The 27,984-nt window shown below is 48.0% G+C and overlaps 1 protein-coding gene across 1 annotated transcript in view; it reads left to right on the top strand.

Annotated features, from left to right (window-relative positions):
• B4GALNT3 (beta-1,4-N-acetyl-galactosaminyltransferase 3) overlaps positions 1-27,984 on the top strand; it is a 98,236-nt gene that overhangs the window by 59,961 nt on the left and 10,291 nt on the right. The window contains exons 2-13 of the mRNA XM_055315484.1: positions 11,924-12,027; positions 12,967-13,044; positions 20,088-20,183; positions 20,671-20,761; positions 21,190-21,290; positions 21,775-21,842; positions 23,466-23,544; positions 23,664-23,730; positions 25,233-25,376; positions 26,182-26,291; positions 27,237-27,337; positions 27,623-27,684. Coding sequence (XP_055171459.1) covers positions 11,924-12,027; positions 12,967-13,044; positions 20,088-20,183; positions 20,671-20,761; positions 21,190-21,290; positions 21,775-21,842; positions 23,466-23,544; positions 23,664-23,730; positions 25,233-25,376; positions 26,182-26,291; positions 27,237-27,337; positions 27,623-27,684 — 1,101 coding nt within the window. The remainder of the gene's footprint in view (positions 1-11,923; positions 12,028-12,966; positions 13,045-20,087; positions 20,184-20,670; positions 20,762-21,189; positions 21,291-21,774; positions 21,843-23,465; positions 23,545-23,663; positions 23,731-25,232; positions 25,377-26,181; positions 26,292-27,236; positions 27,338-27,622; positions 27,685-27,984) is intronic.

Raw genomic sequence — 27,984 nt, 5'->3', positions numbered from 1 at the left:
AGTATTGCAGAAGTAACTCCATGTGTGTGTACCTTGTACTCTCAGCCATATCTGCATTTTATATGCCCCTGCTTTAAAAATACTCGGGATGTCTGAGTGGCTCAGTGGTTGAGCATCTGCCTTCAGCTCAGGGCGTGATCCCAGGGTCCTGGGATCGAGTTCCACATCAGGCTCCCCTCAGGGAGCCTGGTTCTCCCTCTGCCTATGTCTCTGCCACTCTCTCTGTCTCTCATGAATAAATAAATAAAATCTTTTTAGAAAAATGGAATGGCTCTCTGACAAATTCTACTTTTGTCTTCGGAATAGCAGTCAGGGCTGCCTGGCTGGCTCAGCTGGTAGAGCATGCAACTTTTGATCTCAAGGTTGTGAGTTCAAGCCCCATGTTGGACTTGAAGCCTACTTTAAATAAATAAATGAAAAAAAATAAATAAATGAAATTTAAAAGACATAACAGTCAATTGTTCAGAGTTAAGCTATTTCCACGTGGAAGATACAGCAAATCCCCATGAAAAGTCTGCACCCTCCCTCTATCTGTTCTTCTAACAGAGGTGCAGGGGTCTTATCTTCACTCCACACAACATGCCCCACCCTTCCACCACCACCTGGAACCTGACCCAAGCTAAAACCACTTGGATTATCTTTCCTGGGAATTTGAATTCTGACTAGAGACATACAGAAGGTGTTTGGAGCAAAGCCTTGGTCTAGTTGCTGAGATTCCAATCACTACCCTGGTTCTTGACCTTGCTGGGACTTGGTTGTGTAGTTGTCTCTGATTCTGTGAGCTACTCTCCAGCCTTTTCCAGAACTACCTTTGGCCTAAGTTAGGAAAGAAGGAAGACAGTTAGGCCTATAATGCTAACCAGAACACAACTATAGTGAAGGACCAGTTTTTCCAGTTTTTGTTTTTAGTTCCCAGTCTGTCACTGACAGATGTGGTCATACTACATATTGCCTGGATGCAGCATTCAAAAGTCCAAAGATGATCTATATATACCATGTTCAGTGAGACGACTCCACTGTCCCATGTTAATGTTCCAGCAATATCAGAATGCACAAAAAGGTTCTAATGCTTACTCTAAGTTTCTGTACCTATCTCATCAAGGACTAGCCTCAGCACTGAGGTGGAGTTTCTGGGGACCCAGGAAACTTAACCTCCCTCCAAAGCCGGGATGTGTAGAAACAGCTAATTTCTACACAGGCTGATGTACTAGGACAGTTCCTAGGGAAAGCCCTACCCTGGGCCCAGTCAGAACTTCTGCTTTTATTCCTAACTTGTTGGCAGGGATTGCTCCTACCTGATCCCACCTACTCACCCCTCCTCCTCCTTCCACTCACTGCCCCCAGACTTCTTGTATTCTCAGTCCAAAAAGGAGTTTGCTGCCATGTCTCTACTGTAAAGACAGCAGCCTGGATTCCATGGTCTATCTCTAAAAGAATGAACAAAGTTTTCAGCAGTTTAAAAGAGAGTGCTCTATGAAAGAAAAGAAAGCAGAGACAAACAGATATGTGTACACCCATGTTCATAGTAGTATTAGTCACAATATCCAAAAGGTGGAAACAACCCAAATGTCCATTGACAGATGAATAGAGAAACAGAATGTGGTCTGCACAGTCAGTGGAATATGGTTCAGCCTTAAAAAAGGAAGGAAATTCTCACATGTACTATAACATGGATGAACCTTGAAAACATGATGTTAATAAGTAAGCCAGACACAAAATGCCAAATATTAGATGATTCAGCTTATGTGAGGTAGCTAGCATTGTCAAATCCATAGAGCCAGAAAGTAGAATGGTGGTTGCTGGAGACTTGGGGGGAGAGAGGAATGGGGAGTTAGTATACAGATACAGAGTTTCAGTCTGGGAAGATAAAAATTCTGGAGATGGTGGTGGTGGTGGTGGTGATTGCAGGACAGTGTGAATGTGCTTAATGCCACTCACCACTCAAACATGGTGAAGATGATAAATTTTATGTTAATTATATGTTTACCACACACGCTCACAGAGATTTGGATATTAAAGTTTTGAGAAGAGAGACAGAAGGCCCTAAGAGAGCTTTCTCAGAGGTAGTTTTTTTTTTTTTTTATTTATTTACTTATGATAGTCACAGAGAGAGAGAGGCAGAGACACAGGCAGAGGGAGAAGCAGGCTCCTTGCACCGGGAGCCCGATGTGGGATTCGATCCCGGGTCTCCAGGATCGCGCCCTGGGCCAAAGACAGGCGCCAAACCGCTGCGCCACCCAGGGATCCCTCAGAGGTAGTTTTGTGTTGTGTCTTTGACATCTGTGCCATTGTGAGTGCCCATAGGTGTTGAGAAAGCTTTCAGCTGGTTAACTTCTCAGAAAGTCAGGGCCAGTGTCTGTCAGTTCAGTTAGGGCCTAGCCCAGAGTTGCGGTCAGAAGGCAACTAAATAGTTCTATGATGATAAAGGTACCAGGCCCCTTCTGTAACCCTCCTTGTTCATTCATTCATTCACTCATTCATTCATTCATTCATGCCATCATTTCACATGCGTCAAGTGCCTGATCTCTACAATGAAAATATAAAATCAGACCCATGGAGTTTAACCCCTCTCTGAAGCTGGGATGCGTAGAAACTGCTAATTTCAGCTGATGTGTATGGAGAGAGTGCAATAATGAATAAGACCTAGCTCCTGCCAACACAGTGCTAATTTTCGGTGCTTTCCTCAACTGAACTCCAGTAGCTGCAGATATGCACCCTGCAGTGATGCACAGCCTTGAGCCAAGATCCAAGGCCTAGACTCTAGCCTGGCTTCAGCACTGGCTTCTGTTTGACATTAAACAAATCTGTTAACCTATCTGTGGGTCTCTATGTCCCTTCCACCACATGGAAATGCCTCACAGGATGGGGGTAAAAGTAAAAATGAGACCAAGAGTGTGAAAGACATTAGATGGGTTGGTTGTGGTGGAGGGTTGACGTGGGGATGGGGGCAAACACACAACTCGGGTCTGTGCTGTTGGCTGGTCTCACCTGTGAGGCCCTGTTACAATGATATTTTGTGGAAGGAAAGCAGAGTCCCCAGATTCCTCTCCTGTCACCCATGCCTTCCTGGTCCCATTCATCACCTCTCCTTCCCCCAAATAGGTTGTAACAACCTCAGCTTGGCCTTCACCTTCATCAGCCCTCCCAGATCCAGCAGCTGGCAGCCCTTCAGATCAGATAACGCATCTGATTCGTTTTCAAGCCTGGTGCAGAAAAGAAACTCAACAGGATGCTTAAAAGAGGGTGTTGTCTAAGAAGAGACATCAGGTGGAGAGGGAGTTGGAAGGTGTGGCTCCTGACTTCCATTCCCAAACCCAGTCCTTGTGTGGTCCTAGAAAACTTTCTTGGCCTCTGGGCCCCTCTCTCTTCCTGCTTCATCTGGATCCCACTGTTTTTTCACTCATGAACAAGAGGGTGTGTGTATGTTTTCAATGAGTCAGGCACTTGGATTTGAAAATCTCAAATATCTAGAGGTTGTGACATTTGGGGTAGATGTGTACTCTCCTGACTCCCCACAGCCTCAGTTTTCTCATCTGTAAAATGGGAATCATATTAGTATCTACCTGAAAGGATAATTACAAAGATTGAATGAATGAATGCCTAGCATACTGAGTGGCCTGAGCAAGTCACAGCTGTTAGTTGTGTTGGTTATTCTCTGCTAAATGCATCTGGTTCTAACCTGTTGAATGGGTTGAGTCGGTTAATCCATAGAGGAAGGCTTTGTCAACACGGTGTTTCCCTCCCAAGTCCCTTTGGGCATTTTACTGTAGTAACCCCACAATCTTCATAATTAGCATAGTTATTATCAGATATTCCCACCTCTCCCCTCTTATCTCATTAGTTGGCAGGGTGGGGTCACTCTTCTCTTTTTCAAAGCTCCTCTTCCCCTCCCCCCCAGTATTCTTTCTGGGCTTCATTTTATTCCTTCTGGTTTAACTCTTTCTTTCTATAATACCTTCCGTGTGCCTGAAGGCCCGCTAAGACCTATTACTATGGAAACCTCCCTCAAGTCGGGGTGGAGCCACCTCCACCCAGATGGAAAAGAGTTCTGGGATCTTGGGCCTCTACTGCTCCCTTCTCTCACCTGAAAAGAAGCTGAAGAAAGAGCACTGCCTTTGATTAGCTACTGGCTGTTCCACTATGGCTCCAAACCGTCAAGACTTCCCTAGGCAATGTCAATCTTCACATGCGTCCTGGGGATATTTCTGCTGAGATGACTCCATTGCCATTTTACAGGGTTTTCCTATACCTGTGCTGCTTCTCCTGAATTCTTTGGGACCCTGAAGCCCAGTTCCCTTACCTCAGAATGGTTTGCAGAGCGTTTTTTGCCTGAGGTTCCTGCAAGTCTGGAAAATCATCAAGCAACATCACATCACTCACATCTAATTAGCCTAGCTGTCTCATGTGGGTCTGTCTGTTTGCATAAAGCAGAGCTGGCTTATGTGTGTCACACACAGGTATGAGTGCCAACACACACACGAGTCCACAGACATATTGGTCCGCATGTCTCAGTTTGTACCTTTCTTCTTTAAAGATTTTATTTTTAAGTAATTCTCTACACTCATCATGGGGCTCAAACTCACAACCCTGAGCTCAAGAGTCACATACTCCACTGACTGAGCCAACCAAGCAGCCCTCTGTTTCTACCTATTTTAGCAGGAGGTGGAGTTCTGAATATACAACAAGTGCTCAGTACATGCCTGGTGATTTGTTGGTTCACTGATTCATTTATTCATTCTTTCCCAATCTGCTAATTGCTTACTTTTTTAAAAATAATTTTTAAAAAGATTTATTTATTTATTCATGATAGAGAGGCAGGCTCCATGCCATGAGCCCGATGTGGGACTCGATCCTGGGACTCCAGGATCCGGCCCTGGGCCAAAGGCAGGCGCCAAACTGCTGAGCCACCCAGGGATCCCCTAATTGCTTACTTTTGAGCACGATTAAGCTTCCTCTTTGAAAGATGCCAGGAAGGGAAAGGATTGTCCCACATTTTCCTCCACTTTCAGAAGCTTGTCTGTGTCCCAGTCCAGAAAGAAGACTGGAAACGACCAGCTCAGTGGCTTACCATCATGATGTGAGGGACCCCAAAACGACCTAAGCAGTCCTTGCTAGGTCCACTAGAGGATGAAAACACTTCAATTGGCTTGGGCCAGTCTTTGAAGTCCTGGACTCTGTTACCTCTAGATTTTCCTGAAACCATCCCATTGATTACATCAAGAGTCTTCAGTCAGAATTCCCCATGGACAGAGCTGTTTGTGGCTATAATTGTCCTGTCGACACTGACTGACTACCAAACGGGACTTTAAATGTCAGGGGTTTAGGTTTTGTTTTTGTTTTGTAGTAATGATGATAACGATGTCCTAGAGGTGCCTTGGGACTTAGCCAAACCTTATGTGGCCTCTACAGATCAAATCCATGGCTTGGGGAATGGAAAGTTTTGAGCAAGGCTGTGTGCAGGCAGACCCTACGTTCCCAGGGCAGTGGCAGTGTCATAGGGCAATTTACCTTCTCTATCTCCTTTCCTCATCTACCCCCTTGAAGTTTTACGCTTGAATATGGATATTTGAGTTTACGGAAAGAACTGAAGGCAGAGCAGAAATATACAGGCACATACTTGGCACAACTCTGATGCCTTCATTTGGGCCCTTTTAGGTGGCACCCACTAGGGCAGTAGGTACAGCCCCTTGCATCTTGCTGGCAAGCCTCAGCCTGCCAGCAGCCAAAACCATTACAGCAGCTCAGGTGCTAGCTTGGCAGGGAGCTAAGCTAGCTGTTCTGGTTCCTGAGCTCGGCTCTAAGCAGCAGCAGTGTGGGGGTAGGGAAGGAGGCTCATCACAGTATTACCTGTATCTATCTGCTCATCAAGGAGGAGCTAGGGAGACACCTGGACACCACCTTGCTCCTGGTCCTCATTACTCACTGCCCCCCTCCCAGTACACACCTGTGCTATGAGGAAGAGCAAGCTAGACTGAGCAAATCACTTCTAATCTTCCTCTGGACCATCCCCTGCTCACAGGCACAGTGTTCGATAGTTTGCCTTCATGTTGTGAAGGAAGAGGCTCAGAAACCAGGAAGACAGGAGCAGGACTATATGCAGATGCTTTCATGTCCAGTTATCAGCTGTTTTGGGATACTTGGGTCTTCACACTCCCCCTTGCTTTTCTTTGGCTTATATGGGAGAGGTGTTTGTGGCCAAGTTAGAAAGAGTAAGGAAATAGTCTGGGCGTGGGGATTGGCAGGTGTGGTTGGTAAGCAGCAGGTAATTAGGGAGGGGATAGTTTGATGACTAAATGAGTGCCTGACACCAGGTGATAATGATGGTGATGGTAAGGTGGACAGAATTCTTAAGTGTATTCAGTAGACACTAGTACAATTAAGGACACAGGCTTTTCTCTTTGGTTCAAATACTGGCCACTTTGACTTAAGACCTCTGACTTTTAGCAAGATTTTTAACCTCGAAGCCATATTTTCCCTGTAGGCTTGTTGTATTAAATGAAATAGGGAATATTTCAAATATGAAATATTCCCTATTTCATTTAATATGAATGTGTATATGTGTATACACCTCACACGTAAGTGTTAATTGCTAGGGTTACATGAATAATAAGTTCTCTTGCATCATGGTGTCATGGGCTGGGAAGGAAAGGTTGAACCACTGGAGCTTTGTGTTTGCCTCAGGGACTTCCTCCCAGGTGACAGTTCCAGGTTTCATCCCTGACTGTGTCACTGCAAGTTTCTGGGGGAGGGGGTCTCCAGGCTGCTGGCTTGTAGCCACATGGGCTTTGTTCTGCTGTGGACATGTGACTGGCCCTCAAGGGTAGGGCAAGGTCAGCACCACAGAGCCACAGTCTTGTTTTTTTGTCCTAGGACTCAATGCTAGTTACTGGCATTTGTTGAACAGTGCCCTGGGTGGCATGACCTCGCATTCCCTTGGCAACCTCTCATCCTCTAGATTCATCACCTCTTCTCTGGACGGAGGCTGGGCTTCTAAGTAAATCATCTGCGTTTGCCCTGGATCTTTGGGTCCTTTACATCTGATGGAGCCTGTGGGACCAGAGCTCCTAGGCTCCTCCTTCAGCTCCACCTTCCCACTGCCTTGGAGGGGGTTGGTCAGTCATCTGTCCTTGCAACGACTATTTTAGTTCATGCAAGGTGCTAGACCTTTCTGGTGGAGCCCTGCCCCAGGCTGGAAACAGAGCTTCAGAAATACCATTTTCATGGCCCTCTGTTTGCTGCTACCCGCTCCCACCAGTGCTTCCACTTCTCTTTTAGACATTACTCTCAGTTCCGGTTGTCCTGGTGACACCCCAGCCTAGGCTCCGCATTTTAGTAAAGGGCAGCTCTGGTCTTCCAGCTGCCCAGGTCAGAATCTTCAAATCATTGTTGATTCCTCTCCTCATACCCAATCCATGAGCAAAGCTGTACCTCTAAAATTTATCCAAAAGATGCCTGAGTAGCAAGGGACTCCCTTTCTTCCTGGTGTAAGTGTACCTGTTGACTACATGACACATTGCCAAGAGAACAATCAGGCCAGAGGTCAGGAGAAATGAAAGCAGGTTTCCCATCTGCAACATTGTGATGAATAATAAAATAATAAGCTGCCACCCACTCATTGCTGGTTATGCTGCAGCTACTAAGTCCTAAATTTACATGGATTATCTTATTCACTGTGTGACCTTGGACTGATAACTTCACCTGTCTGTTTCTGTCTTTTTCTTTTCTAAAATGGAGATGACAACAGTCCACAGGGAGGTTGTGAGGATGCAGTGAAATGAGGTACGTGCAAGTCTTTGAAAAAAGCACCAAGGGATATACGTATCCCATATTTTCAGCAAAGGGCCAACATGATTGTCTTCAGGCTTTTGATGAGTTCACATTACACAAAAGAGAGATGTTGGCAAAACTCCAACTGATGGTGAATTTGATAGCCCAGCTTTGTGAGGGCAGAATGTGCAGCCCATAGTGGTGCTTTATCTGTCACCTGAGATCAGGGTGTCTGTCTCCTGGCACAAATGTGACACCTGTTGCAGGAGAAACAGGCCCTGGCAGCTGGCACTCTGGGAGGAGAGGTCTGGCCAGAAGCAGGAGGAGTTCACTTATCAGAGAGCAAGTGACAAGTGTCAATAGTTAAATCAGCACATTCTTTAGCTCCAGGTTCCCCCAGGGGGCTAAGCAATGCCTGGGTATCCACTAGCAGGGTTAATACAGAGGCAAAGGTAGAGGAAGAGGCATTTACCAAATGCCCCGCACCCTGCTTGGTGCCTGATATGCACTCAGTGAATATTAACATATTAATCCCCGTTCTCCACCCCCTCCACCCCCCGCGGTGATGGATGGGCAGTGGGGAGGAGCGGAAAGTAATACCTGGGAAACAGACAGGAAGTATTATCTGCTCTGCTCCCACTAAGTTCCTGCTGGGCCATAGTCCGCTTGCTTCTCTGGTCAGTAAGCAAAGAGGGAAGAGAGTAAGAAAACTACTGGCCATTTGCAGTTTACAGAAGCGTAAAAGGGCTTGAACTGATATCCTACTTCCAGGTCTGAAACCCCAGACTCATTGAGGGAGGAATGTTTATTGAGTACTTAAGTTTATTGAGTACTTGAGATTACTTGCTCAAGCGGTCACCATTTATAAGTGGTAGATAGACAGTTAGGTCTGACTCTAAAGCTTTACTTGTCTTTCTCCTATACTCTGAAGACTGCAAAGGGAGTTTCCCAGTCCTGAACTTACTAAAGGCCGAGCTGCTGACTACCCAGTCTCTAAGTATCTCAAAGCCATCCCAACACCTATGACCACCAGGTGCAGAGCCTGCTGGGGTTTAACCTCACTGATACCCACCCCCCAGCTCCCACCCACCATGGACTTGTTCACTCAGATAACCACCTCTTACCTTCTTTTACAGAGAAATAGAGCCAGACACTAGTTACAGGTGATAAAGGCAGAATTTATTCAGTACTATCATGACATGGGAAAGAGACCTCAGGAGAAAACTGAACTTAATTCAGAATACAGCAAAGACGGCTGGGGATTTATAGCCAGCAGAGTGAGGCAGTCAGGGGATGGAAAATCACTAAGAGGAGACTTCAGGGTTGGGGGATTCTTGCTGAACTGGCCTAACAAGATTCCTGCCACAGGAGGCTGAGGACCTACACATCAAGGGTGGGAGATGAGGAATTGATCAGGTATTACAGGTGGCCGGGTATCAAAGGTGGAGGGGATTCCTACTGAAAAGACTTAACAGGATTCTTCTTCAACCCTGGGTTGGGCCAGCCAAGGACAAGGCCCAAGAATGAGGCCTACTCAGGAGGGCTCAGGGGGCCCTGTCTAAAATTTGATCAAGAAGAGAGTCTTCGTCACTTCCCAGCCAATGCCAGGACATGCTGAAAACCTACGGTGATAGTTTACTGACCCCAGGCTGTCTCACCTTTGGTGTGACTTCCAAGGGTCAGTGAATTTTTCTGGAGCTGAAAATTAGTCTATGAGAAAGAATGTGTGTCTGAGACGTACTATAACTCCCATCCATAGGGAAAGTAGTGTTTTTATTATTCTTTCCTTACAACTTTGTCGAGAAGTAGATGGCTTTTAGTTGTAAGAGCAGAGTCAAAGAGATGACCCAATGATTCAGAGGCACAAGCAAGGCAGAGCCTGCCCACCCTTCCCCACAGTGTGACTCATTCATCACCCGGGCACCTGAGCTCCCCAACCACTAGTCTGCTGCATATTCTAGTATTCTAATAGCTCCTTGGACTTGGGAAGGCTGGGGCTCTTCAGTTTGATGTGTCTGAGTTGGGAGTAACAGATGAAAGAACAGCTCTCTCCTGAGCTCAATCCAGAAATGCAGGGTGTAGGTCTGGAAGCATTCTTTCCCTCCCTCCCATATCCTCACCTCATTTCACTGGCCCCAGAATCTGCTTCCTCAAGAGATCCCCCTGCACTGAACTAGTCTGACCTGTTCCTGCCTGCCAGCTGGCCAGCCATGGAAACAGGAGAGACCTTGATGGCAGAAGGATAAACCTGCAGAAGTCCCCATAAACATAACATGAGCAGAGGTTTGATGTCTGTGCAGAAACCCAGAGGCACAGATCCCCAGCTGAGGCCTCTGTCCCTGGGACTCTTCAAAGTCTGGCCAAAAAAGTGCCCACAGGGGAAAATGTAGGCAGAGTGAGAAAACGCTGGGTTGTGAGACAGGGAGGCTCTGTTCTGATCCTGGCTTTGGAACAACTAACTGTGACTTTAAACTATGCTGCTCGGTCCCCATCTGTAAAATGGGGGTAATCAGACCTGGCCTATCTCACAAGAGTCTTTTAAAAATTTAATTAGTTAATTAATTTTACTTATTTGTGAGAGAGAGGGTGTGCATGAACATGTGTGTTGCAGGGAGGGGCAGAGGGAGAGAGAGAATCTCAAGCAGAAATTGAGAGACAGGCCTCAATCTCACGACCCTAAGATCATGAGGGGAGCTGAAATCAAGAGTCGGATGCTTAATTGACTAAGCCACCCAGGCACCCCTCTTATAAGTCTTATAAGGCTCAGATGAGATCATTCCTGTGAGACACTTATTAAGCATTAAAGGGCCACACCAAACAACTGTAAAAAAAAAAAGCACCGCCCCCCCCACTGTAATCCCTTTTCTGGAATCAACTACATAAACATGCAAAATGTCAATGTCTACCTTCTGCCTGCCCACATTCATACATTGTGCTTTCCTCTATGTCTGGTTGGCTGTGTCTCGACTGGGATCCCATAGGGGTTCATGACACTTCTGCTTTGGGCCAGCTGTTGGTTCCCAGTGGCCAGTGACTCTAACTCTTTTTGTGCAGCACCCACTGCAGTGTCTGGGACCATCTTGATGGAGCTGCTGGAGAGAGAGTAGTAGCCTAGTGGAAATAGGACACTTGGGTTCCAGTCTTAGCCTTGTCGCCGTTCACTAAGTGAGCCGAGAGAAGTAATTTGGCCAGCTGGGGTCCCATTTTCCTCCCCTAAAATGAGGGCCAGATGATCTTGAAAGCCTCTGCTAGCTCCCAGTAGTCTATGATTCGGGTTCATGGCCAGCAGTGGTTTGGTTTCACATATTTAAAGTCTGACAATCATGTCCAGATGGCCCCCTTGAAACCTGGGGGCCCTGACCCCCAGTGTGTGGCCATGCTGACAACTGAACTCCCAACTCTCCTGCAGCCTCACCCTCAGCACAGTGCTTTGCTTTTTCACTCTTTGCTGGCACCCAGCAGTTTTCTGTTCCCTCATTCTCACCCAGTTTGGCTTTTAGCCTTCTAGATGTGTGTTAGCAAACCAGCTACAGACTCTTTGAGGTGTAGACATCAGCCTCCAGATCAACCCAGGGATAGCTAGGCCTCTTATCTCTCTCCTGCAGTTTATTAATTTGTTTGCACCAAGTCCTGGCCCACCCTTTCCTGACTCCTCAGCTCTGGTTCCATCTAGCAACTTGGTGATAATGGTGGGCAGAGGGGTAGGACCTTGCTGCCAATGAGACAACCCTGCTGTCTTCCTGGGCTCGGAGGAAGGGGACTGAGGTAGAAAGGGAGCAAACTTAATTCTACCGCCTTTCACAACTGTTTCCCTAAGGTGGCTTTCCAGAGAAATCAGCCTCACGAAGCAACTGGGAGAGTCAGCCTATAGTGCTGGGCACTCCATGGACAAATGGACAATGCTCCATTTTCACTTGTCCTGGCTCCTTCTCTGATTAAGGACGGCAGCAAATTTTAATGGGATAGGAGCTTATTTCCTTTCCCTCTGCGCTACTGACCTTGGTCAAGGTTGTATCTCCCAACTCTCCTCCCACTTTGTGCCCCCCGTACGAAGAGGTGTGAGGAGCAGCAGAAGGGAAGAAACTTACCTTTCCTATTCCCCCCAAACCTCTTCAAATTATATTGAGTCTGTTTCTCTCTTTGTTCCCTTCTGTAGGATATGGCAGCTGGAGAGAACTGGCCAAGGCTCTGGCCAGCAGGAACATTCCAGCTGTGGATCCAAACTTCCAGTTTCATCATCCCCAGAGGCTGGGCCCCAAGGTATGTGGTCCTCAGCTGTCTGTGCCCTTATACCCTTGACGGAAATCCCCACTTTTCTGTGGTAGGAGAGGCCAAGGAGAGAGTTCCTGGAATTGTAGTCTGACATCACAGGATCTCATTAGCTGGTGTAGAGATGTCTATCCTGCCCTCCTCAAAGCCTTCCTCACAGTTCCAGAAGCCCAGACTTGAACCATTCCAGACATGTGGCCTTCATCTCCATTAGTAGCAGAGGGCTTAAGGCAGAACCATCCCACCTTGCCTCTTGCTGGCTTGAGGCCTCATTTGGTGCCTTAGTGATGATCCCAGATGCTCACTGCTAGGAGTCAGAGAGGATGAAGTAGACATCATATATAGCTGCAAATGACTTGGCCATAGATCTTTAACGGAGCATTTTATCTGAGGTGCTTCTTGGACCAGTGGTCTCTAGGGAGGCAGGAGTGGCTCTGGTGGAAATTGGAGTCTAATGCAGTCTGGAATCCTAAAGTTGAGCCTCTGAGCCTAGCACAGACATGGATCTCCAAGGCTGGCCCAAGGGCTGGGATATTCCCAAGGGGCTTCCACTTATTAGGACAAATGAGTGACAGACCTGGGCAGAGTCCTGAGGGGATGTAGTGAAAGATGGAGGCAAGTTCCTTTTCTCAGAAGACTGATCTAATCAGATTTTTTCCCCCAAAAAAGAAAAAAAATTTTTTTTTCTTTCATATGAGAAAACAGAAAATTCAGGAAAGTAAAAGAACCTTAGGAGAGTATACATTGGTGAAACTGTAAGGAGATGTATTTTTTAGGGATACAGTATGAATGATAAACAACAGTGTCCCTTATATTAATAAGCTTCCTGGGCAGGGACTATGTCTCCTGGCCCTCTACCTCCCCACAGGTACTTTCAAAGGGCCCCCGACCCTAATTTTTCACCAAGTTCACATTTCACTCTTCTGGTAGGACCAAGACTTTGAGCGAGGTAGGAGTGGTAACAACAGCTACCTGAAGTGGAATAAGCCCGTCCCATGGCTCTCAGAGGTAAGGGATTCTCCACTGTTCTTCTTCTTGGAGACGGTCAAAAAATAGTTTTCACTGATAACTGCAGAAAATTTTCTTCTAGAGGTTTCACCTAGGGGTGCCTGGGTGGCTAGTTGGTGCAGCAGCTGACTCCTGATTTTGGCTCAGGTCATGATCTCAGGGTCATGAGATTAAGCCCCAAAGTTAGGCTCCACGCTGGTGGTGGAAACTGCTTAAAATTCTCTCTCCCTCTGCCTGTCTTCCCCTGCCCCCCTCAGCTTGTGCAAGTATCCCCCGACCCCAAAATTGTTTTCACCAAATTTGAAAAAAAAAAGGGGGCTTCAGGCTTACTCAGTTTTCTTCCTTTAGAGAAGGAGAGCATTTGCTCTGTGTGTACTGGTTTTTGCATATCATCCCATATCAGCTTTATGACCCTGTAAGATACTATCATTGTCCTCGTCTTAGAAGTGAGAAAAACAGGGCTCAGGAAAGCTACATGACTTTCACATCCACATCATTCTTAAAGAGAGGCTTCCTGGACTGTCTTTCTTGGACTAGTAAGTCTCATAAGGTATTCCAGGAAGAAAGGAGTCTTGTTTGTTTGTTTGTTTTTTATGGAGTCTTGTTTAAATAAGGCTCAGAAACTATATACTACACCCACTTCTTGGAAATTACACATTAGCACAGGAAAGGCTCTGAGTAGTTCAGCAGTGAGCCATTTAACTTGGTTTAGCTCAGCAGGTAGCAAACCTATGTGCCTCCTGCCTCGTTTTTTTTTTTTTTTCTTTTTCTTGGGAAATATCTCTTAATAGTCTACGAAACTAGTGTTCTAAGGAACACACTCTAGGAAATGCTGCTTTAGAAAATTATATAGGAAGTAGTTAAACGTGTGAATAAGAGTTGCCATGGTATCTTTTACTTATATAGGTTCTGAAAGATTCTTTTTCTTTTGGTAAATAAACTGAGTTTCAAGGAGATTGATTAACATGCTCAAGATTATCTTGAGTAGGGGATCCCTGGGTGGCTCAGCTGTTTGGCGCCTGCCTTTGGCTCGGGGCATGCCCAGGATAGAATCCCGCATCAGGCTCCCTGCATGGAGCCTGCTTCTCTCTCTGACTGTGTCTCTGCGCTCCACCCCATCTCTTATGAATAAATAAATAAAATCTTAAAAAAAAAAGATTATCTTGAGTAGATACCAAGACTCCATAGTAGTGTGGTGCTTTGGGGATGAAAATTTTAAATTTGGGCTCCATATTTTACAATTTGCCCATAACCCAGTGCCTTTTCGTCCCAAGATCTGTATTATTTTTCTTGGCTGAGTTGTATTGGCCAGCCCACCGTCTTTATCCGTACCTATCACAGACCAAGCTCTTCCGCCTGGGTGATTTTATTTCCAATCCACGTATTGCTGTGGGGTGGGGGTGAAGGAGGCACTATCATGCTAAATGTGATGTTACTTTATCCACACCATAAAATTGCCTTTGTTCAAAGCCCTTAGAGAGGACAGATTACAATACTGGCACACTTGTATAGGTGACATCGTCAGGTGATTACACCCCACCTCACCTGGAGTATTTTGAAAAGAGGGTGCCTTAAAGACCATTGATCCAATAATCTAGCCTTTAATCTTTTGAGGACAGTTGAAATCATTTTTCTTCCTTTTTTTTTGTTTTTTTTTAATATTTTATTTATTTATTTTAGAATGAGAGAGAGTGTGTGAGTGCACGGGGGTGGGGAGTGCAGAGAGAGAATCCCAAGCAGACTCTGCACTGAGCAAGACATAGGACCCAAAACCACGATCCCAAGACCATGACCTGAGCCAAAACCAAGAATCCAACATTCAACCAACTGAGTCACTGAGGTGCCCATAGATCATTTTTCTTAATGAACCAATTTTTTAAAAAGATTTTTACTGCATAACATTCTGCATTTATTAATCATTAATTTTTGGCCAATCAAGGATGGAGATATGTGTGTGTGTGTGTGTGTGTGTGTGTATGTGCATGTATGTATATATATACATACATATATATATATAAAATCAAAACAGTGAACAAATAGTAAATAGTGATTAAATAGGATTAACATTTTAAAGAAACAGTTGATTTTTTTAATAAGTGTGTCACACTATGGCCTTCTGGTGATAAATGCCTGATTTCCATTGACTTTTTTTTTTTTTTAATATTAAAAGTAGCTTTAGGGCAGCCCCGGTGGCTCAGCGATTTAGCGCTGCCTTCAGCCGGGGGTGTGATCCTGGAGACCCAGGATCGAGTCCTACGTCGGGCTCCCTGCATGAGGCCTGCTTCTCTCTCTGCCTGTGTCTCTGCGCCTCTCTCTCTCTGTGTGTGTGTGTCTCTCATGAATAAATAAATAAAATCAAATAAATAAATAAATAAATAAATAAATAAATAAATAACTAGCTTTACCAGGGCGCCTGTGTGCCTCAGTCAGTTAAGCGTCTGCCTTCAGTTCAAGTCATGACCCCAGGGTCTTGCTCCACAAGGAGCCTGCTTCTTCCTCTTCCTCTGCCCTTCACTCCTGCTCATGCTCTCTCGCTCTCTCTCCCAGATAAATAAGTAAAATCTTAAAAAAAAAAAAAAAGTGACTTTATCAAAAAAACCCAAAACCAAACAGTACCTTACAAAATCCTTATTACAATCTTCATGGATCTTCAGGGAATCACTGATCCAATCATGTTATTTCACCAACAAGGAAAACAAGGCCCCCTTAGAAAGGCTAAATTACTAACATCTGTAGCCACGGAGCTACACAGTGGTTCTGGCTCTCTCCCCCACCACCATGGGTGCTTCTCTGTACCCATCTCCTTTCCTGTTCCTGCTCTTTTGACAGTTTCAGCAGGTTAATGACATATGTCATTTATTGAACATCCAGCTGTGTCAAGAGCTGTCAGGTTGTCCTATCATCCCCCTTTTGCAGGTAATGGCTCAGAGAGGGGTTAACTTACTCACTTACTCCAGATGGCATCACTAGGACACAGCCCTGCTCTGAAGATGAGCAAGGATAGAGAATAAGAAGGCTGACAATGGTCTCTTCTCTGTGTCGCTGCCCCAGTCTTTAGCCCTCAGTGCAGGGTCTCTGAGGCCAGAAATCACTCTGGAAAGTTAAGCAACCCTAGGCATTCTCTTTGGTGTGTCAGAGAGACTGCTACAAGAAAGAAATTTGGTGAATCCAAAATAAGATTAGAGCAAGTCAGCATTTCCCTGGGTCATGCCACACTGGCTTTGGTGAGTGATGTCTCTTGAGGAGAGGGCTGAGACCCAGAATCTTTTTCTCAGGTTTACTTTTTTTTTTCTTTTTTGGTCATAATTTAATTGAGATGTAAATTAAATACCATGTAAGTCACCTATTTAAGGTGTATAATTCAATAGCTTTTAATATATTCATAGAGTTATGCATCCATCACTGTTAGTTTAGAGCACTTTCATTACCACAGAAACTCCATATCTGTTAGCCATCACTCCTCACCACCCCACCCTCCCAAACCCTACGCAAACAATAGTCTTTCTTTTTTTTTTTTTAAGGAGTGCTTTTTTGGGGTACTTTTTATTATTATTTTTTTTTAGGTAGGCTCTATGGGACACCTGGGGGGCTCAGTGGTTGAGCATCTGCCTTCGGCTCAGGTCATGATCCCTGTCCTGGGATCGAGTCCCGTATCGAGCTCCCTGCAGGGAGCCTGCTTCTCCCTCTGCCTGTGTCTCTGCTTCTCTCTGTGTCTCTCATGAATAAATAAAATCTTAAAAAAAAAAAGTAGGCTCCATGCCCAACATGGGGCTTAAACTCATGAGCCTGAGATCAAGAGTCACATGCCCTGCTGACTGAGGCCAGGGCACCCAGTAATCTACTTTGTCTCTTTAGGTTTGCCTGTTCTGAAATTTCCTATAAATGGAATCATACAATGTGACCATTAGCTTCTTTCACTTAGCATGACATTTTCAAGGTTCCTCCATGCTATAGCATGTACCAGCACTTCATTTCTTTTTATGGCTGAGTAATATTCCCTTATGTGGCTTTACCACATTTTATTTATCCATTCTCGAGTGTATGTCCTGTGATCAGCTCCTACCTCTCCTGGATGCAGAGGTGACTGCTTCTGCCTTCATGCCATGTGCATCTGACGCCTCTGCAATGGCACAGGTGACATCTTTTGTTAATATGTCTCTCTCCTTGGAGGACCACATCTCTTTTCATCTCTAGCTAATGTAAAGCAGATTCAGTGCTTATAGAATAAATGAAGGAACAAAAGGTTCTGAACTTAGCTTCTGCAAGCTTTTGTTCAATCAAATAATTAAGATTTGTGGGAACACAGAGGAGGGAAGCTATTAATTCTTGTGAGGAAGTCAGAGGATGAGCCAGGGTTTGCTACGTGGGGGAGAAAGAAAAAGGCCTTCCAACCGGGAAATGTTTGAGAAGATGCAAAGAGGTAAAAGAGCATGACAAGAATGGGGAGATGGGTGTGGGTGGAGTGTAGGCTTGTGACAGGGAGTGGCATGAGGAGAAGGGAGCTGGGAGTGAGGCTGGGAAGGTAGGTCAGTTGAAAAGACCTCGTGTGCCAGGGTGAGGTTTTGTTCTGAAGCCTTTTGGGAACCTTCTGAGGTCTGAAGCAGCAAAGTGACATGATCAGATCTATGCTTTAGAAAGACAATCTTGCAGGCAGGGTGAAGAATCAGTGGAGGGAAGGCAGCTTCCCTCCAGTTAGGAGGCTCTACTACAGTCCTGGCAGAGGCAGTGTTGTGGGAATGGAAGATAGTGGATGTTCCTATCTGAGGACCCACCAGCTTGGCCTTACCCTCTTGCATCCATATTCCCAGACATCCTCCCCACTTCTACAGGGTTAATTGCTGTGTTCTTGGGGGAATCAGTTTACCTCTCTGGGCCTCAATAATCTCACCTCTAAAATGAGACAGTTCCAACAAATATATTCTCCACTACTTACAACGGGAAATTTCAAATCCATCATTGGCTATGGGCATACTCTGGTGATGGGAGTAGTCAGTGTCCTTCCTTGGGCCTTAGACCCTGCTGGACAATAGAGAGAGTGGGCAAAGTGTGGTGCTGATGAGCTGGAATCTCTCATCCCTGCCAGATGCAAAGTCTCCAAAACTTGGAGAGACACAAATCCCAGTGGGGTTGTCAGCCTGGGCCTGGGGAGGAAGATGGCACCCACTGGTCCTGCAGTGATCCCCACCAACAGCCTGAGAGTGGGTGAAGCATGGTTTGAGGGCTGCCGTAATGCTGAGCGAGGGCCTAGACCTCCGACGAGAGGGCTAGTCCTCTTCCTACACTCCCACATCCTCTGCCTTCCACTCCCTGCAGCTTCTCAGGCTATCCTTGCTATAGCAAGCAAGGCCCTGACTGGGAGGTGGCCAGCCCAGCTCCTTCTTCCTTTCCTCCTTCCCTCCTTCCCTTGCCCAACCCCCCTGGGGCCTCTAGTCTCTTGGCTGAACACAACAGATTTCTCTGGTGGGATGCCTTCCCTCCACAGTTTGCTGTGGATCCGAGCACACTGCCCTGAAAGTCTCCCAGGGAGGGGCCAAGAGGAGGTCATTTATAGGAGACAACTGAGTCTTGTAAACTGGACTTAAGAAATTTCCCCAGAAGTAGCACAATGTCCCTATTCTTTCCTTCCAAGAAGCCTCAGCCCGCCCCCCACCTACCCAGCCCACATTCTCTCTCCCACCCATCCCAGCCCCCCACTCATAGTCCCCAGTGTGATGGCTGCTTCCAAGGCCCCACATTCTTAGCTTTGACCAGGGCAATGTGCGCAGGAAGTGCCAGACTGCTAAAGGGCCAGGGAGTGACAGGCTGTCCTGTGTCCTCTCTGGATCCAGCTGTGGGGCTGTGTTTCCTCAGAGGCCGCACCTCAGATCTTTGGCATTCCTGTGAAGGAGTCCCCCCCACCATCTGTCCCCCCAGATCTGTTGCTGAAGACCTTGTGCCACTTCCTTTTATCTGGGCTCCCAGTCTGGGTGTCCCTTCCTCCTCTGCCTTCCTGGGGCAGCCCAGATTTTGATATCTGATGGGCCACACTGGGGAGGGAAGGGCAGGGCCTGTTTGTATAGAGTGATTGAGGCCCCACCTCCCACAACCTGGAGATTAAGCTCTGGGGGAGGGGGAGGAGAAAGTTGCTGAGATGGGGTAATCTGAAACTCTTTGTCAGGGTAAATTGGGACTGGATCCCCAAGCCTCCCCTCCCCTCTCAAACTCCCAGCACTTCCACCCACTCAGAGAGAGGACTGGCTCTAAGGCCCTCTCTTCTGAAGGGGGCCCTCTGCTGCTGGCCGCCAACTGTCTGTGCCCCACAGATGCCACAGACGAGGAGGAGAGAGCATACATCCTCTGCTCCTACCTTCCCAGGGCTGCCCAGGTCCCAGGCACCCGGGTAGTTGTGCCAGGAGAGGCCTGAGCAGAGCGAGAGAGGCTTCCAGCTCCTTAAGGAGTAATGGGAGGCCTTCCTACTGGATGGGGCCCCCAAAGACCTCCTGTGGCCCCTAAAGACCTCCTGCAGCGCTTTCCCAGCTGCTTCCCCACAACCGGAGCCAGAAGCATGAAGACTACTAGGTAGATAAGGTTTCACCAGCAGACAGCTGTGGAGCTTACTATTAGGCATAAGAGGAAGGGGACGGGGAGGGGGGAAGAGCAGATCTTTAGCTGAAACCCCAGCTTGGCCCTCCTTCCAGTTCTTTCTGTCGTCTCTGCCTATCTGTCATGGCTATTACTTCCCCTTGCCTGGGGAATGCAAACCAGCTCCCCTCTTGCATGGAAAGAGCCCAGGGGACTCTGTGCCTTTGTGTGTGCATGTGTGCACAAGCATGGCCAGAAAACCAGACCCAGGCCTCAGGGCCAGGCAGTGGGGTTGAGGTATGAGAAGGAAGCTGCGGGTGTCAGGGTGGGATGGGATCCTTAGCAATGAGAGGAGCACCAGGGCTGAGGTTGGGACTGGGGTTGTGGCTGCGGTATCAGGCAGGGCATTGTCTCTGCCCCCAGCCTCTTCCAGCCGCGGGGCGGGACTGGCACCCACCCGCTTGCTTCCCTGCCCCGTACAGTTCCAGGGCCATGCCAACCTGCATGTGTTCGAAGACTGGTGTGGCAGTTCCATTCAGCAGCTCCGGAGGAACCTGCACTTCCCACTGTACCCCCACGTGAGTGTTGTCTAGCCAAGCCTCTTTTCCCTCCCTTGCCCACTCCTATCTCTCATCTCCCTCTGTCTTCTGTCTTCTTCATCTGTCCTGCTTCCTTTCTAGTTCATTTTCTTTCCTTTATATCTTGGGTCTTCTTTTCTTCTGCCTGTAATTATTACTCTGGCTCCCTTCCCCCAGGATTCCTGGCGATTTCTCTGCCATTTTCTGTATCATTTCAGCTTTAGGTTCTCATTGTGGCTCATGATCTAGATTAGCCAGAGCCACTGCATACAGTTGGGCTGGTTGTGCACTGTACAAGGTCACAGGGACAAAGAAGCAATTAAGAGTGGAGATCTTGTCTACACTCCATTCACTACGCCATGGCCCAGTCCTTCCTGTCCCCTTTCCCCCCCAACTCTGGTCTTCCTATCAGCCCTGAGTGGACCACTTTCTTCAGTTTCCTCTTCCCTCTTCTGAGTAATGGTTTCCCTCCCCTTTCTTGGTATAGATTCGCACAACCCTGAGGAAGCTGGCCGTTTCCCCCAAATGGACCAACTATGGCCTCCGCATTTTTGGCTACCTGCACCCCTTCACCGATGGTGAGGCCAGCCCCCCAAAGCCCCATCCTCCTGCTTCTTGCTCCAGATTCTTTACGGTACCCAGAGAACATAAACCTGTAGCTGAGAAGTAAGTCCACACTAGGCTGCCTGGACCCTGTTAGTCCATCACTGGGGAGAGAGGGGATATTTGGTCACAGTGAGGTTTTATCCATTGCACCCTAGCTGTCACTTCATGCCCTGATTTGCAGAGTCTGGCCCTAGCTTGTCTCTTTCTGTGAGTCTTCCCCTTGTTCACGGTATCTCCTGGTATCTCCTAAGGGGAGGAACCCCCGCCTTACAGGGAAGGAAGCCACAGCACCAAGCCCTCTGAAGAGAATGTACCTACTAAGAAGTAAAACAGGCCTTTAGCCCTTCATGCTACTGTTCTTCTTGCTCTCATCTGCAAAACTCTTTCCCCCACTGCCCAGGGAAAATACAGTTTGCCATTGCAGCAGATGACAACGCTGAGTTCTGGCTCAGCCGGGATGACCAGGTGTCAGGCCTTCAGCTGTTGGCCAGTGTGGGCAAGGTAGGGTCAGCCCATCCGCAGAGCTCTCCCACTGGGCCCGGGAACCAGGTCATGGAAGAGGCACCTGCTAGCATCAGGAGACCCACATCACCATTAGTCTCTTTGGTGTGACAGCATCCTCCATATCACCCCTGCCCTGTTTTATAAAGGGATAGACTGTAAACTGGGGAAGAGTGAAGACTCTTCTCTTGGCTGGGACTGGGCCACATGTCCTTTTTGGGTTTTAGCGTCCTTAGCATGGTGCCAAGGATGCCCGCCATGGGGACTTATTGCTTGGGGCCCTTATAAGAAGGGTGGCGCTTCTTCTTGCCCAGGTCACCTGCCACTCCCCTCACATCTCCTGTTTTCTCTCCCCTCTCCCTCCTCTTCTTTGCTCACATATCTCCTTTTTCCCCATTCCTTCCTCATCTCTGCACTCCCCACCTCCCTTCCTCCATATTGTCATCTTCCTCCTTCCCTCTTCTTGCTCTCCCCACACCTCTAGACTGGAAAAGAGTGGACTGCCCCTGGAGAGTTTGGGAAATTTCGGAGCCAAATTTCCAAGCCAGTGAGGTAAGTAGGGAGTCTCATGACATTCTTCTGAGCACAGAAAAAAAACCAAACCTACGTCAAGTGCCAAGGTCAAATCAGAGGCAGGAAGCCTGATGGTACCCGGCCTGTCTCCAGCCTTCCTTAGTCTAGATGTGCAGTATGACTGGGCACTCATGCATTCTGCTAAATGATGTATTTGACTTAGAAACCATCTGGCCCATCCTTCCTCATTTTACAGATGCAGAAACTGAGGCTCAAAGAGGGTTGTGACTTGATGAAGGTCACACAGCTATTTAGTGACACTCAGGACTGGAAAACAAAATAGGTCTCTCTTCTTCCAGTCCTTGCCCTTCCCATTTGCTCCATCTCTGTAAATGTCTGCAGTGGTGCAGCCTGGACACTTGGCTCTCTGCCTGTGCTACGGAAAGTTCCTCATGGATCACTTGATCCCTGATTCCTCAGTAGACCAGAGGGAGACAGGCTTTTCCCAGCCTGTATCGGCTGAATTGCTTTAACATGCTGGAAGGGGAACTTAGCCTGACTTCAGAGTGCCACCTGGTGGCCTGCACACACAGGCGAGATCATATCAATACTTGGTGGTAACACTGATGTCGATCACAGGAAGCCAGTCTAGCTCTCGGAAGAGCCCTTGCTATGTGCCATTCTCTGTGGCAAGCACATTACATATCATTCAGCATGGCAGCCAATGTCCTGAACCCAGAAGGAAGACTGCCTGGATCCAAATCCCAGCTCCACCACTTACTGCCTCAGTGATTTGGGGCAAATTACTCAAGATTTCTGTGCCTCAGTGTTCTCATCTATGAACAAGAATTAAGTGAATTCATTTATATAAAGCACTTAGAACAGTGTTTAGCTCATAGTAACAACTCTGTAAGGGTTATTATTACAGACAGCCAGTCTTATAATATTTTTACTTGCCGTTTTTCCACTTTATGATGGTGCAAAAGTGATATGCATTCAGTGGAAATTGTACTTCAGATTTTGAATGTGGATCTTTCAACAAGGGGTACAATAGTCTTTGGCGAAGCTGGGTAGTGGCCTTAGCTCCTAGTCAGCTACGTGATCACAGGGTCAACCACCGATATTCTGTACCCAAACCACCATGCTATTTTTCACTTTCATTCAGTCACTTACGTGAGATATTCAACACTTTATTATAGATAGGCTTTGTGGCACATGATCCCACATACCTGTAGGCTAATACAAGTGTCCTGAATGCATTCAGGGCGAGCCAGGCTAAGCTAGGTATATTAAATGCATTTCGACTTCCAATATTTTCAACTTACAATAAGTTTATTAGAACATAACCCTGTCCAAAGTTGAGAAAGATCTGTATTTCTGTGGATTCTCCTGATTATCCTGTGAAGTGTGTACTGTTCTTACGGCCGTCTTACAGAAGAGAATGCTGAGGTCACACTGTGAGTAAGTGGCAGCGTGGAGACTCCAGGCCAGCATTAAAAGTGAAGCTCCTGGGATTGTGGGAGCAGAGAGGAAAGGACAAGGGGAGGCTTCAGGTAGTGAGAACGAGGTGGAAGCTGGGGTGGCACAGGGGAAGAGTGGGTCAGAGGGATGACCACAGGACCCGAGAGGATCGCCTTCTGTGTCTCTGCTTCCTCCTGCCAGCCTGGTGGCCTCCCAGAGGTACTACTTTGAGGTGCTGCACAAACAGAATGACAAGGGCACAGATCATGTGGAAGTTGCGGTGAGAGCTCCTGCCCTCCTAGTTCACCTCTGAACTAGGTGAACTCCTTGCCCCTTGTCCCTTGAACCCATTTCTAAAGCCAGCCACCTCCAACCCTCCGCATCCACCCTCTCTTCCAGTGGCGACGGAACGACCCTGGAGCCAAGTTCACTATTATTGACTCCCCTTCCCTGTCCCTCTTCACAAGTGAGTAGGCCCTGCCCCTCCCCTGGAGACAGGCAAGCTGGTGCCAACATGTCCATCAGGTGAATTTGGTCAGGGGAGGGGTGGAGGCTAAAGCTTAGGGTGCTTGGAACCTGGGTGGAAAGGGGATCCAGAACAAGGAACAGAACTTAAAGGGATCCTAAGGTCAAAGGTCCTTAACTCTTGGGTCAGTGACCCCTTTGAGAACATGCTGGAAGCTCGCTAAGACCTTGCCCCTGAAAAATGCCCTTGTCTACCCACACACAATGTTTTGTGTACAATTTCAAGGGCATCCAGGGACCATGAGGCTAATTTCCCATTTCACAGTTGAAGGACCCATGGTTCTTTGCAAAGCTGTGACCAGAGCTGAAAAACCTTCTCATCTGCTTTAGATTTATTTTCAGTAAATGAACTCTTCAGTTGTATTCTGTGTTGCTCATGATTTCCTATCCATCCACAGGCCCCACTAAGAAGCCACCACCTGGCAGGTGGGGCCATGTGGCCTGGGTGTAGGAAGAGCAGGCAGGGCCAGAACTCCAAGGGAGGGAGGGAGAGCTGAGTTCTGAGAGGAGACTGGGAGGGCAGGATGGGGCAGGCCGGGGAGGTGTGCATTCACAGGACAGGGGGATAGGGTGGCATAGGTAAGGCAGGTGGGAAGAGGTTGCTGGTGAACGAAGGTCAAGGCAGAAGGGGCGCAAATTGTTGAGTTGGTGGAAGAGGAAGGAGGGAGAGCTGGAGTCCATAGGTGCAATGTGAAACGAGAAGAAAGAGGCCCATTATACAGTTCAGGTAAGAAACTAGTACGATGAACCAGAGGTAAATAGCCCTGGGTGTAGAAGAAAGAGGAGGTCTGGCTGACTTGGAGAGAACACTGAGGCGGGGAGGGGTATGAGGAGCAGGGCTGCTGAGGGGTGCCCCTGCCATAGACTGCATTGCTGGCTTATGTGTCTGAGACACAGCATAACCTGGAGGCTGAGACTATATCGCCTCGGTTCAGATTTACCTTTGCCACTTACTGGTTGTATGATCTTCAGCAAATGACTTAAATTCTCTTTCCTAAGTTCCTAGTCTGTAAAGTAGGAATAATTAGTAAATACCTAAGGCATACAGTGCTTATATGGAGATGAAATGGCTTGATGTTCATCAGTTGCTTAGAGCAGTGCCTAGCTCGTTATTTAGTAAGTGCTCTATAGCTGTTTATGAGATAGATGAAGCAGGCTTCAGTGTCGGATTTCCAGCCATAGCAGTAACACATTTGAGGAAGTGGTATCTTTTTTCATTTTACATAAAATGGTAGCCATGGGGCGAGCAGAGTGGGTCCAAGGGATATCTGTAGCTGAACCCACAGCCTGTGAGGGGGCAGGGCCAGAGGGGAGAGGGATCGCCCATACCCCATACTGTCCCTGGGGGGGATACAGAAGCCTGGGCTTAGAGGGGCAGGGGTCTTGGTTCTGGGTTTGCTCTGGGACTCACAGCTGCTTCTGTTCTTTCCTCCCTGGGCCCAGATGAGACAGTCCTAAGGATGGATGACGTGGGCCACATCCCCCAGACAGCAGCCAGCCATGTAGGCTCCCGAGACTCTCTTCCCAGAGAGGAGCCGCCTCTCGCAGACATGCTGCAGCCTGACCCTCGGGATACCCTCTATCGAGGTAAAACTGTGGCCGTCCGCTTGTCATCCGTTCTGGGTACCATCCACTGCTAGGTCTCGGGTGTTAGTAGAGGAGACTTCTCAGACTTGTCACTACTACCGCTGTATCCCAAAAGTCAGAGAATCTTGGTTTTCCCTTGCAGTGTAAAATATAACATGCACATAGAAAAGTACAAGAATATATGTGTACAATTTTACAATTATACAGATCATTACACGACAAACATTGTATAACCACATCTCAGTACAGGAAGTAGAACTAGAGCCCAGAAATCCCCTACGGGTCCCTCCAGAATTGCACATATCATAGTTTCCTACTGGATCCCAACTCTTCTAATCCAATGAGAGAAATATGTTCCCACCAAGGTGTTGGAGTCATAAATTCTTGGGAGCGTTTACATTATAAAAGATGAGAAAGCCCCATCCCAACCCCCATAATGACCAGGAGAAAATTCAGTTATTGGCCCTGCCCTAGGGTGAGACTCAGTAGCCTCTTGGACGTTTCTAAACCTTTACTGAGGCTAGCCCTGTACAGCGGTCCCAATGCCATGAGCCAGGGACTGCATCCGACTCCTTGACCTCCAAGGCCCTCCACCCACCCCAGACGAGTGATGCCAGCCTTGGTTTGGCAACCTCAGCTGATGGACTGGACTCTGCCTACGGCTGCTGTGAGCAAATACAAAAAGGTGCCTGCTCAGAGCAGAGGCCATCGGGCCTCCCCCTCAGCCAAGAACCTTCGTGCCTCTAGGGCAGCCCGTTCCAGGCTCCCATCCTCACCCTCATCCCTCTTCCCTTACTGTCCTTAGTGCCTCTGATCCCCAAGGCTCATCTCCGCCATGTCTTGCCTGATTGTCCCTACAAACCCAGCTACCTGGTGGACGGGCTCCCCCTGCAGCGTTACCAGGGACTCCGCTTTGTAAGTCTTGGTGCTGGGCAGTGGGGGCAGGATCAAGAGGGCTTGCCACCTGTGGCTGAGATGGAGGGGTGCCAGGGATGACTCTTCCTCCCCGCCATGCCACATAGCAGTAGACAGGACTGCCTCATGGGGTCCATGGGATGGGTGAACTTGCATTCCAAGTTGCCCATGGCCCAATGAACCACCCAATAAACTGCGAGAATGAATGCTCGGCCTTAGTAAGCCCTTTGACACCAACCCTGATGATGATGGGAGGTGGGCTGGCCTGAGGCTTCCTATACTATGCTCCTTGAGCTGCCCAACCCTGTCCTGCCTGGGTCTGTCCTACTGGGCGATCAGCCAGCAGTCCTTATTAAACTCATAGATGAGGCACTATGGAGGGGAAGTTAGCTCTAGAGAACTGAGAGCCTGGATGGAAACTGCAGAGGCAGTGTGCATACTATATATCCAGATCTAGAAACCATCAGAGGAGTGCTAGAAGCAGGAAGAAGCGAACAGGAGTCTCAGGAGTTGTCCTCTGGGTCAGAGAATGGGTGGGGTCTAACTGGGAAGTTTGTTGGTGACATTGTCTGAAGTTGTTTAAGGGGGGCAGGAAGTAGTGGAGTAGCAAAAGGGGGGTTGTTCCAGGGCCCTGGGAGGTTGCAGGTAAAGGTTTCAAGGTGGCAGGAGAGGATGAGATGGCAGGACAGGGAGAAAATGGTGCTGGCTGCAGCTGTGGAGGAGCCGAGGTAGGAGCACTGGGAAGCTTGCATCAGGGGTTACATCTGGTCCAGGGAGCCTAGGAGAGGAGGCCTGAAGAGTGGAATGGAACAAGTGCTGTCTCTGAGCTCCAAACAGTACTTCTCCCCCGGGTGGTCCCGGCCAGGGGCAGACTTCACCCTGGTGGGCTGATTTCTTACCGAGGTCCTGCCCTCTCCTTCCTGTGGCTGCTTTCTCCTCTTCCAGGTTCACCTGTCCTTCGTCTACCCCAATGACTATACCCGCCTGAGCCACATGGAGACCCATAATAAATGCTTCTACCAGGAAAACTCATACTACCAGGACAGGTGAGTAACACCGAGTCGGGTAAGAAAACAGTCTTACAGAAGGGCTCTGCAGGACCAGGAGAGCTTCCTGGGTGAGAGGGGCTGTGAATGCCCTTCCAGCCCGAGGAGTCTAGGCCCTTCCTGGGCATGCCATGCGCTCACAGATACTCTTTCTCCCACACAGCCTCATTTCTGCACTCTAGGCCAGGGCATGACTCTGCACTGCTGCTGGCGACTCCAGCAGAGCCTCACATGTTAGCTTGCAAGGGTACTGGGTACCAGTCTGCCTCTCTCCTCCTCCTGCAGGTTCAGCTTTCGGGAGTACATCAAGATTGACCAGCCTGAGAAGCAGGGGCCGGAGAAGCCAGGTATAGAGTGACCACTGAGGCTTCCAGGTCAGGCTGGGAGGGATGACCATGGTCTGTTTCTAGAGGACCTCCAGACCATGCCAGGCCTTCCCCCGAAGAGAAAATCAAAGCCACATAGTCCTTACCCCTATACCTGGAGGAATAGAAGATGGTATGCCTACCTTTTCCATACAACCCATGTATGGAAAATGACATTGTTTTTAACAGTGTGCTGTGGTCAGCTGGAAGAGAATTAGAGCCAAGAGGAGATTACTTGGACTGCTTGAATGATCGCTATCCCTGGCACGTCACTGGGGAAGC

The sequence above is a fragment of the Nyctereutes procyonoides genome, unplaced genomic scaffold (assembly GCF_905146905.1).
Source record: "Nyctereutes procyonoides isolate TBG_1078 unplaced genomic scaffold, NYPRO_anot_genome, whole genome shotgun sequence".
In the NCBI taxonomy this organism is placed as follows: domain Eukaryota; kingdom Metazoa; phylum Chordata; class Mammalia; order Carnivora; family Canidae; genus Nyctereutes; species Nyctereutes procyonoides.
Note: the sequence above shows the minus strand (reverse complement) of the source record. Positions and strands in the feature narration are given on the sequence as shown.